At 55.2% G+C, this 19500-nt stretch overlaps 3 protein-coding genes across 18 annotated transcripts in view; 2 read left to right on the top strand and 1 right to left on the bottom strand.

Annotated features, from left to right (window-relative positions):
• emc10 (ER membrane protein complex subunit 10) overlaps positions 1–3225 on the top strand; it is a 3656-nt gene extending 431 nt beyond the window's left edge. Inside the window, exons 2-8 of one of the 2 annotated variants that reach the window (XM_076015366.1) lie at positions 241–307; positions 510–622; positions 1317–1424; positions 1763–1959; positions 2072–2165; positions 2322–2417; positions 2946–3225. In XM_076015366.1, the coding sequence (XP_075871481.1) occupies positions 241–307; positions 510–622; positions 1317–1424; positions 1763–1959; positions 2072–2165; positions 2322–2408 (666 nt within the window). In that variant the 3' untranslated portion in view covers positions 2409–2417; positions 2946–3225. The remainder of the gene's footprint in view (positions 1–240; positions 308–509; positions 623–1316; positions 1425–1762; positions 1960–2071; positions 2166–2321; positions 2418–2945) is intronic. The other variant, XM_076015364.1, reaches the window with a different exon arrangement.
• A 765-nt stretch (positions 3226–3990) lies between these two features.
• Positions 3991–6047, bottom strand: LOC142881217 (uncharacterized). Its single transcript, XM_076015362.1, has 2 exons — positions 5953–6047; positions 3991–5000 (listed from the first exon to the last, which is right to left on the bottom strand). Exon 2 carries the CDS (start codon positions 4969–4971, stop codon positions 4042–4044), a length of 930 nt encoding a protein of 309 aa, XP_075871477.1. The 5' UTR covers positions 4972–5000; positions 5953–6047; the 3' UTR covers positions 3991–4041.
• Positions 6048–8561: 2514 nt separating this feature from the next.
• On the top strand, positions 8562–19487 carry med15 (mediator complex subunit 15). 15 transcript variants are annotated; one of them, XM_076015331.1, is made up of 18 exons: positions 8562–8735; positions 9297–9384; positions 9555–9606; positions 9722–9745; positions 9910–10080; positions 10286–10545; positions 10612–10950; positions 14920–15024; positions 15482–15592; positions 15736–15890; positions 16217–16344; positions 16423–16557; positions 16671–16734; positions 16827–16893; positions 18406–18560; positions 18659–18825; positions 18957–19052; positions 19183–19487. In XM_076015331.1, exons 1-18 carry the CDS (start codon positions 8668–8670, stop codon positions 19320–19322), a joined length of 2325 nt encoding a protein of 774 aa, XP_075871446.1. In that variant the 5' UTR covers positions 8562–8667; the 3' UTR covers positions 19323–19487. The 15 variants fall into 15 exon arrangements, with proteins under 15 accessions (XP_075871446.1, XP_075871445.1, XP_075871444.1 ...); XM_076015330.1 differs by having other exon boundaries at positions 14896–15024; positions 15751–15890; XM_076015329.1 differs by having other exon boundaries at positions 14896–15024; positions 15748–15890.
• Positions 19488–19500: the final 13 nt, after the last annotated feature.

Here is a 19500-nt window from a genome sequence, read left to right as displayed (position 1 = left end):
GTATTGATAATTGTGTCACTGTCTCGTCATCCGGACCATTTACTCCACCAAGTTGCACACTGTAGTTCATTTATACTTGTTTACCCTTACTTTTTACTTATCTGTAGTTTGTTTTTGTTTGTTTTTTAACCTAAGTCGTAGAAGACACTGAATTATATGATATGCAGTGACCCTGTGTGTGTGTGTGTGTGTGTGTGTGTGTGTGTGTGTGTGTGTGTGTGTGTGTGTGCGTGCGTGCAGGTGTCTGAGGTCGTGGACTCTGACTTCAGTGGCGTCTCGCTGCCGCTCCAACATTCCTTTGAAGTCGGTGAGAACAGTGACATCATCATCATCATCATCATGGTCGTCTTCTTCACACCATCACTGGCCTTCGCCGCCGGGCGCTAGGCTAGGCTAGGCTAGGCTAGGCTAGGCAGAGATAAAGCTTATTTATGTCTCATATGTCAGATATCCAAATGGCCGTCATCTCTTCCATCTGGTCCTCTGTCTTTGCCCCTCCCCCCCTTCAGACGACGTGGCCCGGTGGTCCGGCCGGGGGTCCCTGGTCCTGCGGGCCGGGAGGGAGCCGGCGGCCTCGCTGAGCCAGAACCAGCTGTCGGAGTCGGACAGAACCAGGCTGAAGGTGAAGCTGCAGCCCCAGCACCACCAGCACCATCACTCAGCCGCTGGTGGTCTGGATGATCTGCAATGGCAGTGTGTTGCTGCACTGCGGCAGCTTCTGCTCAGACAACTCATCTCTGGCATCTCTCTATCTATTCTATCTCTTCTATCACTCTATCTCTCTATCTATCTCTTCTATCTCTCTATCTCTTCTATCTATCTCTTCTATCTCTATCTCTTCTAACTCTCTATCTCTGTCTCTTCTATCTCTTCTATCTCTCTATCTCTTTTATCTCTATCTCTCTATCTCTATCTATTCTATCTCTCTATCTCTCTCTATTCTATCTCTTCTATCTCTCTATCTCTCTATCTCTATCTCTTCTATCACTCTATCTCTCTATCTCTATCTCTTCTATCTCTCTATCTCTTCTATCTATCTCTTCTATCTCTTCTATCTCTCTATCTCTCTATCTCTCTATTCTATCTCTTCTATCTCTCTATCTCTTCTATCTCTCTATCTCTATCTCTTCTATGTCTTCTATCTTATATTTTATTCATGGTAACACCAGACCTCACTGCCATCATCTCATAGGACATCTTTGTGAAATGGCGATACAGCACCATCCATCCATCCATCCATCCATCCATCCATCCATCCATCTATCTATCTATCTATCTATCCCCACTGACCAGCTGCCACTTCCTGTCCCCTACAGGAAGTGGCAGCGGCGGGTGGTCTGTATCGGATCCGGGTTCCTCGTGTTAACCTGCAGGCGGAGCGAGCGTCCGAGGTGGAGGGTCACCTGACCGCCTTCGTCAGAGCCGTACGTAGCTGCTGCTGCTGCAGACACACACACACACACACACACACACACACACACACACACACACACACACACACACACAGAGTCATGGATGTATTATAGACCTGGACACCAGGCTGGCAGTATGGACATGCAGAGTTTCTTCCCCCAGTGGCCACGTGAGGTACTGCAGTAAACATTCCATAGAGTGCAATAGAAAACAAAGAGCTGTGAAGAGGCTGCAGGCCAGTCCTCAGCCAGTCAAGTCACAGGTGTGTTAGTGCTGCAGTGCAGCGGTGCAGCAGCAGGGGGCGCCTCATGGTGGGCCGTGCTGACTCTGGCTCTCACCGCTCCCTCAGTGCGCCATGGTGGAGTCGCGGCTCAGCGACGTCATCACGCTGCACACGGACGTGTCGGGCTTCCTGATCGGCGTGTCCATCGTCACGCTGCCGGGATCCTGCGGGGGCAGCGGTGAGTCGCAGGAGGAGGAGCTGGAGGAGCAGCCGGAGCTCTTCAACACCACGTTGAGCCTGGTGGCGCCGCTCAGCGCTCCCGGGTCGGTCCTGCGTCCTCTCCCACCCTAACCGTCACCGCCAGCTGTGCTCACGCACCCACCCTCACACTTCCTGTTTCCTGTTTCCTGTTTCCTGCTGCGCTGGCGTCCTCAGGCCAGAGACGGCGCTGTTCCTGGAGCGGCTGGAGATGGAGTCAGAGAAGAAGAGCAAGAACCCTCAGGAGCAGAAGTCCTTCTTCGCTAAATATGTGAGTCACATGACCACACACACACACACCCACTCACTGACTCACTGACTCAGTGACTCGGTGTGCTGCTGACTGACTCAGTGTGCTGCTGGCTGACTCAGTGACTCGGTGACTCAGTGACTCAGTGACTCAGTGTGCTGCTGTGCTGTGTTTCAGTGGTATTTGATTTTGGGAGGAGCTATCTTCCTCATGGCCTCCAACTCAGCACAGCCCCCAGCAGGGGGCGGAAGAGAGCAGAGCTGAGCCGCTCAAGTACAGTCGTCCTTCTCCTCCTCCTCCTGCTGCTCCTCCCCCTCCTGCTCCTCCTCCTCCTGCTGCTCCTCCCCCTCCTGCTCCTCCCCCTCCTGCTCCTCCCCCTCCTGCTCCTCCTCCTCCTCCCTACTAATCCTCCTCCTCCCCCACCTCCACCCTACTAATCCTCCTCCTCCTGCTGCTGCTCCTTCTCCTCCTCCTCCTCCTCCTCCTCCACCCTACTAATCCTCCTCCTCCTCCTCCTCCTCCTCCTCCACCCTACTAATCCTCCTCCTCCTGCTGCTCCTCCTCCTCCTCCTCCCTACTAATCCTCCTCCTCCTCCACCTCCTCCACCCTACTAATCCTCCTCCTCTTCCTACTGCTCCTCCTCCTCCTTGTCCGGCTCTTTTCTCTTGTGGGATTGGTGCAGACAAGTCACATGATCTAAAATCTCCTCCTCCCACTCTAATCAGTGTGAGAGTGTTTCAGGCTCCGCCTCCACCCCGTGCTGCTCTCACCTCCTCCTCCCCCCCCTCTCTCTCCTCCAGTGGATGTACATCGTCCCTCTCGTCCTCTTCCTGATGATGTCTGGCGCTCAGGACCAGTCAGGGGGCGGAGCCGGCGGGGGAGCGGCCAATGGAGGCGGTCGATGATTGACAGCTGGTCCCGGGGCGTGGAGGCGCTCTGATCTAACAGTACTAAACCCGGACAGCAGGGGGAGACGTGTAGAAGTTAATTATTATTTATTGTTGCTGGTGTCACATGATCACTGAGATGTTGATTTTTTACACAATAAAGCTGTGAGCCAGGTGGTGCCGTTTCATCCTTCACACTGTTGCTGTGCAGTGATGTGTAGCTCCGCCCCCTTCTTCACCAGCCGTCCACACAGTAGCAACGAGCCTGGCCCGTCTGTCTGGGGGGGAGCGGAGCAGCAGCAGGTGGATGCAGTGTTGTGGTGGAGGAAACCTGTGAAGCCCCACCAGGGGGTTTAGCTCTTAGAACCATCCAGAACCATCCAGAACCATCCAGGGTGTTGAGCTCTTTATTGCAATGACACTGCAGACAGGTGCAGGAGTTTGATGACTCACTGACTCACTGACTCACTGACTGACTCACTGACTGACGATGTCATTGCTTCAAGTTCGACTGAGGGCCGAATAAAAAGCTCAGCGGCCCGCGTATGGTCCCTGGGCCACAGTTTGCCCACGCTCATCCATCTATCTATTTATCATATCTATATCTTATGTATTAACTATCTATATGTCATATATCTATCTGTGACCCCTACAGGTCATCAGTGACTTGGTCATATTTAGTCCATCCTAAATGAATCCATCCCATAATAGCCTCAGTGTGACCGCAGGGAGAATCCCACTCTATGGGATCACATGACCTCCACACATCACATGACCTTCACACAGGGCAGCAGGTCCAGCAGCAGTCCAGGGAGCTTCAGCTCTGCTCCAACACACTGCACACACACACACACACACACACACACACTGCACACACACACACACACACACACACACACACACACACACACACACACACTCTGTTGGTGCAAAAAGACACATTAACGAGCCATAAAAGTTGCTTTAAGCCCCTTTAATTCCTGCAGAAAGTCCACATTTCTCTGGGTTTTCACATGAGACTCAGGTGGCCTTTCTGAGCAACCAGCTGCTGGAGGTCCCGCTGGACTCCACTGAAGTAGTGCTGGATCTCCCCCTCCTGCCAGCTGTACTGGTGCTCGTAGTACATCTGCAGGTACTCGTGGTAGAGGGTGTAGCGGCCCATGCAGTACTCCCTGGACTGCTCGTCCACAAAGTAGTCCACTGAGGAGTCCGCGTCCACGGAGATGGTGTTGACGTTGCACTTGGACCTGATCATCTCCTTGAGCTTCCTGAACAGCTCCTCCAGGTCGCTCTTGTAGACGCAGATGAGCCTGTCCACGTGCTCGCAGGTCCTGGCTCCTCCCAGCCTCACCTGGTGGATCAGCATCTGGACGTGGAAGGCGGCTCCGTTCACCCACACCTTCAGCGCTTGGTTGGAGATCTGGCCGTCCCTCAGCATGGAGTTCCTCAGCCTGGTGAGCGCCAGGCTCAGCTTCTCCTCCAGCCGCTGGACGTCGCTCGCCAGCTGCGTCCTGTTCTGCACGTTCACAACGCACCTCCTCAGGGTCTCGTCCACCAGGTCCCACACATCCGACGCCTTCTGCTCGGCCAGCACCTTCTGCAGGGCGTCCTTGATGCTCTGGTCAGTAGGGGTGTTGGAGATGTTGTCGACGAGGACGGCCAGGGCCAGCGAGCCCAGGCCGGCCAGGCCGGCCACCTCTGGACAGAACGACAGGCCGGCCACCTTATCCACCACAGTCTTGATGAAGTCCGGGGCGCTGGAGCCCACCTCCTCCCTCCTCCTGGCCAGGTGCACCTTCAGACTGTCTGAGCAGGACAGGCCGGTGAACATCTGGAGGCTCCTGTTGACCTTCAGATCCGGAGGGGTCGCCAGGACCCGCTTGAAATGCTCCTTGTCCCTCCGCATCTCCTCCTCCTGAGTGCTGATTAACGAACCCATCTGGTGCCTGCAGGGCGGCGCCGCTGGGACTGTGTGAGACAAACACAGGACACTGAGAAGCTGCCTGGATGGGTCAGAACCTGATTGATGGAAGAGAGCGAGGAGGAGCTTCTTCCCTCAGCCACTGAACTCTGAAGATCACTGGCGGGAGTTCAAACTACTGCACTTATTGGTGGTCTGATGTGTGGAATAATCAGCGAGAATGAATCTGCTTCATCATCTTCCTCCTCCTGGTCCAGCTGGGGTCAGCACACAGCTGTCACAATGCACATTCAATATAAGATGACAACGTAGGGCTCCCTTCAGTGGGGGAAACGGGTGAGTGGACTGGAACACTTGGCAAAGAGCGAGGAACTCCAGCAGGTTGGAAAACATAAGAGAGCCTCTAGTAGCTCATGGCTTCCTCAAGGAGATAACACAGTCTGTGTTATCTCCGTCATGCTGCCCTTTCAACACAGGTCACATGATCAGCACAGGTGTCCATTAACCTGGTGGAGCACAGGCAAATGATTTCGATGCAGAGGAGAAACAACTAATTAGCATAAAGAAAGATCAAGACAACACCGTCAGTCATAATAATAGCAATGATAATGATAATAATAATAATAATAATAATAATAATAATAATATCATCTCAGTGTTACTTTATTTAATTTCATTTAAGTCTGTCTCTCATCTCTTGCCGTACTCTCCAGGTTTGAGGAGCGTGGCGGATCAATCCCTCAGTTCCGCGTTGTGTGAACGAGGCTGAGTTTGGTTCGTGGGTGCTGCAGGGATTCCTGATTATTTTCCCTCGGGAACGACCCAATAATGCCCCAGTGGAGGTGCACTTATCGCGTCCCTGCTAAATAGTAATAAAGTGTCGACAAGTCCTTTGGATTTAAAAAAAATCCCAGCACAGCCTACAGCTCCGCAGCAGACCAAAACACCTGACTTATACCCCAACTTCGGACCAAAACCCCCTCCCTACTCGTGTCTTACCGTTGGTCGGGGTTCGGGCTTCGGGCTTCGGCAGTGATGTTCCGAGACGCGCCGAGGCTTCGGAGCGTCTGTCGAGTAATGACGGGGGCGTTTCCGCGAAGCGCTTGTCTCGGCTCGCTTCATTTCGGGGAAATGATGACGTCCGAAGCCCCGCCGCCCGGCTGTACCACGTGATTGCTTCGGGAAGTGGTTGAGTGTTTATAGAGACCCCTCAGGCTCTGCAAAGAGTTGCAGTCAGTTGAGATTTGGAGGGAGTGAAGAGAGAGTGAGGAGTGAGTGAGGAGGGAGTGAGGAGGGAGGGAGGAGGTAGTGAGGAGGGAGGGAGGAGAGAGTGAGGAGTGAGGAGAGAGTGAGGAGGGAGGGAGTGAGGAGAGAGGGAGGAGAGAGTGAGGAGGGAGGGAGGAGAGAGTGAGGAGGGAGGGAGGAGAGAGGAGAGAGTGAGGAGGGAGGGAGGAGGGAGTGAGGAAAGAGTGAGGAGGGAGTGAGGAGAGAGGGAGGAGAGAGTGAGGAGGGAGTGAGGAAAGAGTGAGGAGGGAGTGAGGAGAGAGTGAGGAGGGAGTGAGGAAAGAGTGAGGAGGGAGTGAGGAGAGAGTGAGGAGTGAGGAGAGAGTGAGGAGAGAGTGAGGAGGGAGGGAGGAGGGAGTGAGGAAAGAGTGAGGAGGGAGGGAGGAGGGAGTGAGGAGTGAGGAGAGAGTGAGGAGGGAGGGAGGAGGGAGAGAGGAGAGAGTGAGGAGGGAGGGAGGAGAGAGGGAGGAGAGAGTGAGGAGTGAGGAGAGAGTGAGGAGGGAGTGAGGAAAGAGTGAGGAGGGAGTGAGGAAAGAGTGAGGAGAGAGTGAGGAGGGAGTGAGGAAAGAGTGAGGAAAGAGTGAGGAGAGAGTGAGGAAAGAGTGAGGAGGGAGTGAGGAAAGAGTGAGGAGAGAGTGAGGAGGGAGTGAGGAAAGAGTGAGGAGAGAGTGAGGAGGGAGTGAGGAGGGAGTGAGGAGAGAGTGAGGAAAGAGTGAGGAGAGAGTGAGGAAAGAGTGAGGAGGGAGTGAGGAAAGAGTGAGGAGAGAGTGAGGAGGGAGTGAGGAAAGAGTGAGGAGGGAGTAAGGAAAGAGTGAGGAGGGAGTGAGGAGAGAGTGAGGAGGGAGTGAGGAAAGAGTGAGGAGGGAGTGAGGAAAGAGTGAGGAAAGAGTGAGGAGAGAGTGAGGAAAGAGTGAGGAGAGAGTGAGGAAAGAGTGAGGAGAGAGTGAGGAGGGAGTGAGGAAAGAGTGAGGAGGGAGTGAGGAAAGAGTGAGGAAAGAGTGAGGAGAGAGTGAGGAAAGAGTGAGGAGAGAGTGAGGAAAGAGTGAGGAGAGAGTGAGGAGGGAGTGAGGAAAGAGTGAGGAGAGAGTGAGGAGGGAGTGAGGAAAGAGTGAGGAGAGAGTGAGGAAAGAGTGAGGAGAGAGTGAGGAGGGAGTGAGGAAAGAGTGAGGAGGGAGTGAGGAAAGAGTGAGGAAAGAGTGAGGAGAGAGTGAGGAGGGAGTGAGGAAAGAGTGAGGAGGGAGTGAGGAAAGAGTGAGGAAAGAGTGAGGAGGGAGTGAGGAGGGAGTGAGGAGAGAGGCAGGAGAGAGTGAGGAGAGAGTGAGGAGAGAGTGAGGAGTGAGGTGGAGGCCCTGGTGGAGGCTCAGGCTAGCGTAGAGAAGGTGGCTGCTGGTAGCCTGACTGCTAACACGTGGTCGTCCAGTAGCACAGACGCCTGCCTGGCTGGGACAGGTCAACACCAGGCTCCGCTCAGGACATTCCCCAGTCTCACACTGCTGGGAATAGTGCACGTGTGAAAGCCTCCTAGTGGAGGGCTGGGGAATGACCACCACTGGTTCTCTCTCTCACACACACACACACACACACACACACACACACACACACACACACACAGAGTAAGTACACAACAATACACATTAAAACAAACAAAATACTTTATTTTATTTTGACAAATTCTAAAGCTGTAAAAAGCATTGTGAGTTCTGGGTCCTCCACCTCCTCCACCTGCTCCACCTCCTGGCACAATTCCAGCCTGGTCCGCATCAGCAGCAGCAGCAGCAGCAGCAGCAGCAGCTTCAGAACAACACAGAACCAGCGCCACCATCAGACTCAGTGATGCTGTCAGTATCCAGCATCCACATAGAGGACCAGTGACGTCATAGAGCCTCCAGGTAAGTGTATTGCATCACAGGATATGTAACAGCTGGACTTTAATGAACTGACCAACAGCAGACACATTGGTTCACATAGAGACAAAATGTATACCTAATGAACACACTTGTATGTATAAAGAATGCATTTTCAGCCATCAAGAGCAAAAAGTGGTGCAAACGGAAACAAACTGTGCGCAGCGCCAGCGGAGCAGCGGAGCAGCGGCGGACCCTCTGGAACAGACTGCAGAGTGAGCGTCTGTCAGAAACAGACACCCATTCCTATCTTTGCGCATTCTGTAGCGCTTGTATGGTCATTCAGGACCTTCTCCGGTGGTGTGGCTGCGTATAGAGACACTGGACCACTGGCCTGCTGACCGACGCAAAACGTTTGAGTCGGATCGCCGCGTTGATCCACCACGCCACTAGGTGGCAGTAGCGCCGGTGACTCCGAGCTACAGCGGCCATTTTCCGCCTCCGGAGCGGAAGTTGGAGCGGCAGCAGCGGGGAAAGCGTCCCAGTTTCCCGGAGAGGAAACTCCGGCGCAGTGAGCCGCGCAGCCATGGAGGTCCCCGGGCCCGAGAGCGACTGGAGGAGCCCGCAGTTCCGGCAGAAGGTCGTGGCCCAGATGTGAGTCTTGTCCGCTGTGTCGAGGCGTTCCGGTGCTCGCGGCGACGCTCACTGGCACGGAGTGCTATGCTAAGCTACGGCTAGCTCGGAGGGAAAAGAACGTCAGGACGGGCTGGACTGAAACTGACACACAGCCGCGGCGGTGGTGGGGCAGAACGTCCGGTCTGGTCTGTGTTCTGCTCGCGCTCGGAACCACGCCGTGGTGTGTGCTGGAGGTTAGCTGCGGATGCTAACTCTGCTAGTTAGCCTCAGTGTTGCTCCCTGCCGGTTTTAGCCGCGATAGCAAACAAACACACGACTCACGAAACAGGAACTCATGTGGTTGGTTTACGGTCCTGAGAGGAAGTGTGACGTCACGCAGGGACGCACACGTCTTCCGCGCATTGAATGAATGGAGGGAGGGAGGGATGGATGGATGGGTGGAGGGAGGGAGGGATGGATGGAGGGATGGGTGGAGGGAGGGAGGGATGGATGGATGGATGGGTGGAGGGAGGGAGGGATGGATGGAGGGATGAGTGGATGGATGGATGGCTGACGGCGGCTCTGACTGTGTGTGTGCAGTGAGGAGGCGATGAGGAAGGCAGGAACCGCCCACACCAAGTCCAGCAGCGACATGGAGAACCACGTCTACCTGAAGGCCAAGTCCAGGGTGAGTCCCAGCTGCACCAGCAGGGGGCGGAGGAGGAGGAGGAGGAGGAGGAGGAGGAGGAGGAGAAGGAGAAGGAGAAGAAGAAGAAGAAGAAGAAGAGTGGAAGGGCTTCTGGTCATCTTATCCACTGTGTGTGTGTGTGTGTGTGTGTGTGTGTGTGTGTGTGTCAGGAGGAGTACCTCTCCCTGGTGGCCAGACTCATCATCCACTTCAGAGACATCCGTGAGTTGCTGCTGCTGCTGCAGCTGCGGCTGCTGCTGCTGCTGCTGCTGCTCACTCTCACTTTCCCCTCAGGACTTTGAGCTCTTTAACTCACTGCTGCTCTGTGTTGTTGCAGACAAGAAGACCATGGGAGGTCCCGGTAGGTGGCGCTGCTCCTGCTCTGCCGCCTCCTTGGCTGTGTCTGTCCCTCCGCTGTCACCTCCTCCTCCTCCTCCTCCCGCTCCTCCTGCTCCTCCTCATCATCTCCACCTGCATGGAGGCCAGCAGCTGCGTGACGCGGTCTTGTTGTCTCACCTCTGCTAGATCCCATGAATGCCCTGACTAACCTGACGGGGGTGGCGGGGGGCCCCCCCGGCACCATCGGCATGGGCCCGCGCCCCCCCGGTGTCCCGGTGGGGGGGGGCCTGGGGGCCATGGGGCCCATGCAGATTGGCCAGCATGCCATGGCAGGCGTGGCTGGAAACCCACAGGCCAGTGAGTGTGTTTCCTCCCAGGGGTGTGTGTGTGTGTGTGTGTGTGTGTGTGTGTGTGTGTGTGTGTGTGTGGACCGACTGCTTCCTTCGGGCCGCTCTTGCTTCCGGTTTGCGCTTGGGAACGAACGCCGCCCGCGTGTGTCTGAGGCGCCTGCAGCTCCCCGGGGTTCCCCCGCCTCCTTCACCCTCTCCTCACTCTGCCAAAGTAGGGGGTCCCAGCCAGATGCAGATGGTGCAGGTCCAGCAGGTCCATCAGCAGCAGCAGGCGCAGCAGCAGGCGCAGCAGCAGTCCATCCAGTTCCAGCAGTTCCAGCAGGCGCAGCAGCAGCAGCAGCAGCAGCAGCAGAACGCCGCCATCCAGCAGCAGTTCCAGGTGCAGCAGCAGCAGTTGAGGGCGCAGCAGTTGCAGCAGCAGCAGCACCATCAGAACCAGCAGCTGCAGCAGCACCAGCAGCAGCAGAACCAGGTGTGTAGACAGCAGAGAGACGATGAGAGGATGGAAGCATGAGACTGAGCTCCTGCCTGTCTGCAGATACACCAGACACGGATGCAGCAGCAGCAGCAGCAGCAGCAGCAGCAGCAGCAGCAGATGGTGCAGCTGCAGTTTCAGCAGCAGGCCCAGGCCCAGGCCCAGGCCCAATCCATCCAGCACATGGTGCAGCAGCAGCAGGTGCAGGCCCAGGCTCAAGCAGGTCAGATGCCTCCTCACTCGCAGCAGCAGCAGCAGCAGCAGCAGCAGCAGCAGCAGCAGCAGCAGCAGGCGGGCCTGGTGTCTCAGTCCATGGCGGGCCAGATGGCCTCTGCTCAGCACGTCCCCCTCAGCTCCCTGAGTCAGCAGCAGCAGCACCAGCTGAAGATCCAGGCCTTCCAGGTGGGTCCCCGCCCTCACCCCTCACCTGTGGGAGGGGGGGGGGATAGAACAGATGTAAGAGATATAAAAATATACAAAATAACGCTGGATGATTAAAATGTCCACACGAGAAAGAGTCGATGAGGAGATGAAAGTCGACTTGTCCCTCCCCTTGCTTGCTGCTGGGGCGGAGCCTCTGGCTTGCTGCTGGGGCGGAGCCTCTGGCTTGGTGGAGGAAATGCCAATGACTTAAAGTGTCCAGGAAGTTCCTCTGTGTCCCAGCGAACAGCGGGCCTTCAGAAAGGACCTTCAGTGCCAGTGGCCCGATGCTGCCTGCTAGCCACTGACCACTGACCACTGACCACTGACCACTGACCACTAGGGGTGCAGCGGTTAACCACTTTCACTGTTGACCGCGGTTTAAAACGTTGCGGTTAGCGTAACCGCAGACCTTCAGCAAAGCGGTTGTTTCCCGCTCACGACAGTCCGTCAGTTTAAACTCCCGTGCTTTGTCCCTCTCGCTGGCTTCGTTTCCGCACGGCCCATTCAGTGGTCACGTTAGAGTCCAGCTCATGGCAGGCGTGACAGAGCAGACCGACGGATCGGCGCCGGACGAAACAACCGTCTTGAGGTCGGCACTGTGGGAGCACTTTGGGTGCGAGGAGGACGCCCAGGGAGTCGTTACACATGACGGCCTCCCAATTTGCAAAACCTGCCGACGAGCAGTCGCGGCTCGGGGCTGCGATACCTCGGATCTCAGGCGGCGTCTGCGTCCTGAAAGTCCCAGTGCAAGTAAACAGCAAGCACAATACCGTTCCCTGACTGAACATGTAGAACTAAAAATAATACTAATAACAGGCATGGCTGACAGTTCAGTTATATTATATACAGTATATATAAATTCATCTTAAATTAATCACTTAGATTAAAAAGTTGATAAAATAAATAAATACAAAATAAATGATTTAAATAAATCAACTAAATTCATTATTGCAAGATAAGTTGAAGTTAATCTAAGCATGGATTATTTATCTTTTTGTTTTTTCTAATTCACTGTTAGGAAAGTACTGATGCTGCACGTGTCACTGGCCAACCCACTATTGGGGAAGCATTTGCAAAGTGCGCGACCTCTGCTCCCTCTTCTAAACAAGCCGAGGGTCCGAACAAAGCCGTGGCCTTCTTCGTCGCAAAAGACATGATGCCGTTTGAAGTTGTGGAAAGACCTGGCTTCATCCACCTCGTGAAAAGCGCAGTTCCCCAGTACAAGGTTCCAGGCAGAAGCTACTTTTGTGAAGAGCAAATACCAGACCTGTACAAGGAGGTGCGAGCAAGTGTGGAGCAGCAGCCGTGCTAACGGAGAGCCCCTTCTGAGCCTTCCAGTTCACCACCTGAACACCGACTGGCAACTCAACGCTCACTGTCTGGAGACACAGTATTTTCCTGAGGACCACGAAGCAGAGCATATCTGTGAGATGATGGAGAACATGCTCTTGGAGTGGAAGATAAGGAAGAAGAGAGTCTGTCTGGAATGACAACAGATACTGCCAGTCACACGAAGGAAAGCCTTTGAAGATTTTCCATGCGTCTGGTTTTCTAGTGCGGGCCACAGCCTAAACCTGGCGATTTCCAAAGTCCTGGAGATCACCACGGTGGAATCTGCTAGCGGAGCGTGCCCACACGCAGTGCAAGGGTTCCCTCCAAGCTGGAAACGAGACCTTAAGAAGAAGCAGGAAGAATTCAATCCCAGTGAGCCTCCACTTGCACTCATTCATGATGTGCTCACCAGACGGGGTTCCACATACCAAATGATTTCCAGCTTCTTGCAGCCGCGACTACGTCGTGCCTAAAGACGCTGACATCACCGTCCTGGAAGAGATCAGCCCGCTCCATGACTTCACCGATGCCCTGGCCTGCGAGAAACGGGTCACACTGTCCGCCCTGCAACCAGTCTCGGAGCACATCAACAGTGAGATACTTGAACATCGAGAAGGAGACGGCAATCTGACCAGACAGATGAAACGGCTGGTCGGAGAAGACCTGCTGGAGCGGCTGCGATGCACAGCAGAAACGAAGAATGTGCTGAACAGAGCCAGTCTTCTGGATCCCAGGTGTTGATGATGTAGAAGCCACAGTCGAGGCATGTATTGGTGAAGCAATGGCACTTGTAACAGAAGAACTTCCAGGTACAGCACCAAGCTCCTCCTCCTCCTCCTCCTCCTCCTCCAAGAGGAAAGAGAAGAGCCTGTCTGGACTGTTGCAGAAAATCAGCACTGCAAAGAAGATCAGGTTGGGGGTGCACCACCATCAACACCAGAAAGAATGGATCACGAGATGAAGCCTTTTGTTGCCGAGGCTGACCCACTGGCTTGGTGGAAGGCACGTGTGGAAGAAATCAAAGAAGAAGAAGAAGAAGAAGAAGAAGAAGAAGAAGAAGAAGAATCAAAGTAAGACATTCAAAGGTGGCCAGAGAGAACCTTTGTGTCCCAGCTACCAGCGGGCCTTGGGAGAGGGTATTCAGTGCAACTGGCCATATCCTGTCTCCGAGCCGCTCAAAACTCACCCCTGATAACGTCAACACGCTCACATTCCTGCACTGTAATCTGACCTCAAAGCACTGTAACGTGTTGCCCCCGATGCAGACAGAGGTTCTACTGTTGTTTATTTTTATTTATTTCACTGCTAAGTGTATCATTTATCGTTTCAAAAGGCAGCTACTTTATATTTTATTTTTCAGTTATTTAGTTTCATTTTGTTAAAGTCGAGACAAAACTAAAGCCATCTTCTCAATTAAGAAATATATAGTTTCTCCAGCAGCCTGGACTTTCTTTTTTTTTTAATTTTTTTTTTTAACTTATTTGTGTTCAGCAACTGTCAGACAATGTGGGGAAAAGGCAATAAAACACATGTTCAAAGAATGCTGATGTGATTTTTTTAAATGTCTATAATAATAATAATAAGAATAATAATCGTAAAACCGTAAAATCGTGTTTTTTTTCTCAGACTATAATCGTACACCAAAATATGAAATCGTAGCACCCCTACTGACCACTGACCACTGACCACGTCGACATGCTCCCACTCCTACCTGGACGTGCTGTCACCTGCTGCAGACGGAGGTTCTGCAGCCTTGGTCATCCAGAAGGGAAATCCAAAGCTAATGTGCTGTTTGTTTCTGTCGAGGTCGCTGCTCAGTGTGCTCACTGGCTTTCAGAAGGCAGCGACTTCATATTTTATCCTTCAGTTTTGTCTTTGGGTTTTGTTACAGACAAAACTGAAGCCGAGTAGATTTTTGTTTTTCAACTCGATTCACAAACGTCGGGAAGATCCTGTGACGTAAACAAAGCCCTGGGCCACTGCATTGTAGCTTCCTCTCAGCGCTGCCATCAGTGTTGAAACCAACCAGGCAGCTTCATTTCGTTGCACACACTTCTCTAAAGCTCATTGGTGTGCTGTATTTGTTTACAAAGGCAGCAACCTTTTATTTATTTTCACAGTTATTAAAGTCAACAGTTGTTGACGCTTCACCAGTTCCAATCTCTCTACTCATTATTGTAGAAAAAATAATAGCAGCCACAGGACAGAGTGGGCGTGGCTGAGGACAGAGTGGGCGTGGCTGAGGACAGAGTGGGCGTGGCTGAGAGCAGCCTGGTTGCAGAGCGACCCCGCAGGCTTTGACTTGTGTCTTCTCGGTGTTGTGCGGGGAAAGCAATCAAACATATTCATTCAAAGAATGCTGATTTTTTTTTTTATGTCTATGATAATAATAATAATAATAATAATAATAATAATAATAATAATAATAATAATAATAACAACTGTAAAACTGTGTTTTTTTCCCAGACTAATCGTGCAGCGAAATATGAAAGTGTTGCAGTCCTGCTCCCCTGAGCAGCCCCTGCCTGCTTCACTCACACACTCTTTCTACACTGTGTGTGTGTGTGTGTGTGTGTGTTTGTGTGTGTGCAGGCCCGTGCAGCCCTGCAGCAGCAGCAGCAGCAGCAGGCGCAGCAGCAGCAGCAGGCGCAGCTGAACGCTGCAGCCGCAGCAGCAGCAGCTGCAGCCGGACAGGTGAGACTGCAGCCTCCTCCAGCTCAGGTGCTTCACCGCTCACACCGCCACTTCCTGCCTCCGCTGTCACTGCGTCGCCCCGCCCCGCCCCGCTGCCGCCCCCTGCCTGCCGGTCGCAGCATGACACCCTCTCCTGTGGTGGACTGTTGATGTGATGTATGTGGTGGTGGAGGAGGTCCAGCAGGGACACTGATTGGACGGTGAAGCCTTGCTCACAGTCTGTCAGAGCAAACGGCAGCAGAGCATTCTGGGATTTGTAGTATCAGCAGTTGCATGTGCTGTATAATGCTGGCGGACCAGCAGTGATTTAATATCTCGGCCAAGTCGGGTCCGCGGGCCACGGTTTGACACCTGTGTGATAGTTGATCAATCAAATCTGGAGTCAATATTGCAAAATGTTAAAACTCACTGTGTGTGTGTGTGTGTGTGTGTGTGTGTGTGTGTGTGTGTGTGTGTGTGTGTGTGTGTGTGTGTGTGTGTCCAGTTGGTCCGTCCTGGGATGCAGGTTCCGGCCCGGCTGCCTCGAGCCCCCCTCGGCGCCCCCATCCCCCCCCCCAACGCCGCTGCAGTGGCGGGACAGGCGGCGGCGCAGCAGGTATTGCATGTGACCTCTGACCCCAGTGTTGCTTCGGCCGACCCTCGTCCTGTTGCATGCTGGGAGCGTCGCGGTCGGCTCGGACCGCCCCGTTGGCTCATCGTGGCCCCCCCCCCCCCCTCTGTCCTCTCGTCCAATCACAGGCGGCGGTGCAGCAGCAGCAGCAGCAGCAGCAGCAGCAACAGCAGCACTCGGTGATGTCATCGCCCTCGCCGGTGCACGTGGCCACGCCCCAGGCCATGCTGCCGCCCCCCCAGCCGTCTCCACAGCCCCCCTCCTCACAGCCCAACTCAGTCAGGTGAGTGCCCCCCCCCCGCACACCCCACCAGCAGCCAGCAGGAACTGCAGCCCCGAGCCAGGGTTAGCATGCGTTAGCCACGTGCTAACAGCTGGCAGAGAGGGAGGAACCTCTGGAGATCAAAGACAGGAAGCTGCCACTGAGTTACTGACAGGAGCCAAGGCCAGGTGGCAGCTGCCACACACACACACACACACACACACACACACACACAGACTAGAGATGAAGCAGTGGAGCAGGGCCACAGCAGCACTGGTGGCGCCACCTTGTGGTGCCTGCTGTTGTTGAGGAGGGCGGGACACCAACTCTCCTCCCTCCCCCTCCAGCTCCGGCCCCACCCCCTCCCCAGGGGGCTTCCAGCCCAGCCCCTCCCCCCAGCCCTCGCAGAGCCCCGCCACGGCTCGGACCCCCCAGAACTACGGAGTCCCGTCTCCCGGACCGCTCAACACTCCAGGTGAGTGCAGCGGCCCCCTCCCCCCCTCCCCCACCCACCTGACCTCTGACCCCCACCCACCTGACCTCTGACCCCCAGGTAACCCCAGCTCGGTGATGAGTCCGGCTGGGGCGTCGTCCCTGGAGGACCAGCAGTACATGGAGAAGCTGAAGCAGCTCTCCAAGTACATCGAACCCCTGAGGAGGATGATCAACAAGATCGACAAGAACGAAGGTGAGCCGCACCTGCACCCAGCAGCCAATCACAGAGCCCCGACAGCAGCCCACTGACAGCAGCCTAACCTCTCCCCCCCGCCCCCTCCCCCTCTCCCCCCCCTCCCCCTCCAGACAGGAAGAAGGACCTCAGTAAGATGAAGAGTCTGCTGAACATCCTGACCGACCCAAACACCAGGTGACCACCAATCACTGCTGACCACCGCCCTCACCAGCCAGGCCCCGCCCCCTGACACCCCGCTCTGTGTGTGTGTGTGTGTGTGTGTGCAGGTGTCCTCTGAAGACGCTGCAGAAGTGTGAGATCGCCCTGGAGAAGCTGAAGAACGACATGGCTGTGGTGAGTGAGTGCTCGGCGTGACCTCTGACCCCAGTGGCCCTCCACTGCTGGGTCCTAGTGATGGTCCCATCCTGCAGTCAACGTCCTGTCCTGAGGCCGCAGCAGAGCATTGTGGGATCTGTAGTGTTGCTGGTTAATGGCAGCAGGCCAGCAGCTCCAGCAGTGAGTGTGCATTGTCAGTCCCCAGTCAGTCCTCAGTCAGTCCAGTCAGTCCTCAGTCAGTCCTCAGTCAGTCCAGTCAGTCCCCAGTCAGTCCTCAGTCAGTCCAGTCAGTCCTCAGTCAGTCCCCAGTCAGTCCAGTCAGTCCCCAGTCAGTCCTCAGTCAGTCCAGTCAGTCCTCAGTCAGTCCTCAGTGAGTCCTCAGTCAGTCCAGTCAGTCCCCAGTCAGTCCTCAGTCAGTCCAGTCAGTCCCCAGTCAGTCCAGTCAGTCCCCAGTCAGTCCCCAGTCAGTCCTCAGTCAGTCCAGTCAGTCCCCAGTCAGTCCTCAGTCAGTCCAGTCAGTCCCCAGTCAGTCCCCAGTCAGTCCTCAGTCAGTCCAGTCAGTCCCCAGTCAGTCCTCAGTCAGTCCAGTCAGTCCTCAGTCAGTCCTCAGTCAGTCCAGTCAGTCCCCAGTCAGTCCTCAGTCAGTCCAGTCAGTCCTCAGTCAGTCCTCAGTGAGTCCTCAGTCAGTCCAGTCAGTCCCCAGTCAGTCCTCAGTCAGTCCCCAGTCAGTCCTCAGTCAGTCCAGTCAGTCCCCAGTCAGTCCCCAGTCAGTCCAGTCAGTCCCCAGTCAGTCCCCAGTCAGTCCTCAGTCAGTCCAGTCAGTCCCCAGTCAGTCCTCAGTCAGTCCAGTCAGTCCCCAGTCAGTCCAGTCAGTCCCCAGTCAGTCCTCAGTCAGTCCTCAGTCAGTCCCCAGTCAGTCCCCAGTCAGTCCCCAGTCAGTCCAGTCAGTCCTCAGTCAGTCCTCAGTCAGTCCCCAGTCAGTCCTCAGTCAGTCCAGTCAGTCCTCAGTCAGTCCTCAGTCAGTCCTCAGTCAGTCCAGTCAGTCCCCAGTCAGTCCTCAGTCAGTCCAGTCAGTCCTCAGTCAGTCCTCAGTCAGTCCTCAGTCAGTCCAGTCAGTCCCCAGTCAGTCCTCAGTCAGTCCCCAGTCAGTCCTCAGTCAGTCCAGTCAGTCCTCAGTCAGTCCAGTCAGTCCTCAGTCAGTCCAGTCAGTCCTCAGTCAGTCCTCAGTCAGTCCAGTCAGTCCCCAGTCAGTCCCCAGTCAGTCCCCAGTCAGTCCCCAGTCAGTCCAGTCAGTCCCCAGTCAGTCCCCAGTCAGTCCCCAGTCAGTCCCCAGTCAGTCCAGTCAGTCCAGTCAGTCCTCAGTCAGTCCAGTCAGTCCTCAGTCAGTCCTCAGTCAGTCCCCAGTCAGTAGTTTCTTTTCAGCACCTGTCCCTGATTCCTCAGGCCATAATGTGAATATCTACTTTTTGCCGCCTGTGTGTGTGTGTGAGTCATTGAGTGATGACCTCTGACCTCTGACCTGTGCCCCAGCCGACCCCCCCGCCCCCTCAGACGCCCAAGCAGCAGCCGCTGTGCCAGCCGCTGCTGGACGCCGTCATGGCCAACATCCGCTCACCCGTCTTCAACCACTCGCTGTACCGCACCTTCGCCCCCGCCATGGCCGCCATCCACGGCCCCCCCATCAGGTAGGACGCAGCCCCGCCCCCAGCCCCACACCCACCACTGGGTGTCTCCTCCTCTCCTTCATCCTCTGATTCCTCTCCTTCCTCCTCCTCCTCGGCAGCGGCCCCAACATCTCGGGCAGGAAGCGGCGGCTGGAGGAGGAGGAGCGGCACAACATCCCCAACGTCCTGCAGGGGGAGGTAGCGAGGCTGGACGTCAAGTTCCTGGTCAACCTGGACCCGTCCTTCTGCAGCAACAACGGCACCGTGCACCTGGTCTGCAAGCTGGGTGAGACCCCCCCCATCCCCTCACCATTAGCTTAGCATCGCTAGCGCTAGAGCTCTGCCCTGGGGGGGCAGTAGTGAGCTCCACAGTGTGCTGTGGTCTCCCTCACTGATTGGTGCTCCTCCTCCCTCCAGACGACAAGAACCTCCCCAGCGTCCCCCCCCTGCAGCTCAGCATTCCTGCAGACTACCCCGACCAGAGCCCCCACTGGGCCGACGGAGAGCAGTACGGTGAGGCCCCCCCCCACACACACAGACACACACACACACACACACACAGTGAGTTTTAGCGGAGCTGCTAGCTGCTTCCATAGCCTCCTTCCGCTGTGATGCTAAGCTAACAGAAGCCCCTCCCCCCCAGCAGGAACCAACAGCTTCCTGCAGACGGTCCACAGGAACATGACGTCCAAGCTGCTGCAGCTGCCGGACAAACACTCAGTGACCGAGCTGCTCAACACCTGGGCCCAGAGCGTCCGGCAGGCCTGTCTGTCCGCCGCCTGAAGCCCCGCCCCCCAGGCCACACCCCCCTCCCTTACCCTCATTGTAAAGCTCGCTCTGACACCGAGGACTCCCGGGCAATGGCAGAGGTCAGAGGTCAAACGTGGATCAATATGAACGTGTTTTTTTTCTTTTCTATGGTCAATAAAAAGTTGTTTTGTCTCAGAAGGACTCAGAGATT

This window comes from Nelusetta ayraudi, unplaced genomic scaffold, assembly GCF_046127955.1.
Source record: "Nelusetta ayraudi isolate G7.1 ecotype Tasmania unplaced genomic scaffold, CSIRO-AGI_Nayr_v1 ptg000186l, whole genome shotgun sequence".
Lineage (NCBI taxonomy): Eukaryota > Metazoa > Chordata > Actinopteri > Tetraodontiformes > Monacanthidae > Nelusetta > Nelusetta ayraudi.
Note: the sequence above shows the minus strand (reverse complement) of the source record. Positions and strands in the feature narration are given on the sequence as shown.

Excerpts from the sequence above, each read along its gene's own strand:
- LOC142881217 (XM_076015362.1), bottom strand. The coding sequence starts at position 4,971 with ATGGGTTCGTTAATCAGCACTCAGGAGGAGGAGATGCGGAGGGACAAG.
- med15 (XM_076015323.1), top strand. The coding sequence starts at position 8,668 with ATGGAGGTCCCCGGGCCCGAGAGCGACTGGAGGAGCCCGCAGTTCCGG. Across the intron at positions 10,081-10,285 it reads GGCTGGAAACCCACAGGCCA|TAGGGGGTCCCAGCCAGATG; the intron begins GTGAGTGTGTTT and ends ACTCTGCCAAAG. Across the intron at positions 16,894-18,405 it reads TGAAGAACGACATGGCTGTG|CCGACCCCCCCGCCCCCTCA; the intron begins GTGAGTGAGTGC and ends CCTGTGCCCCAG.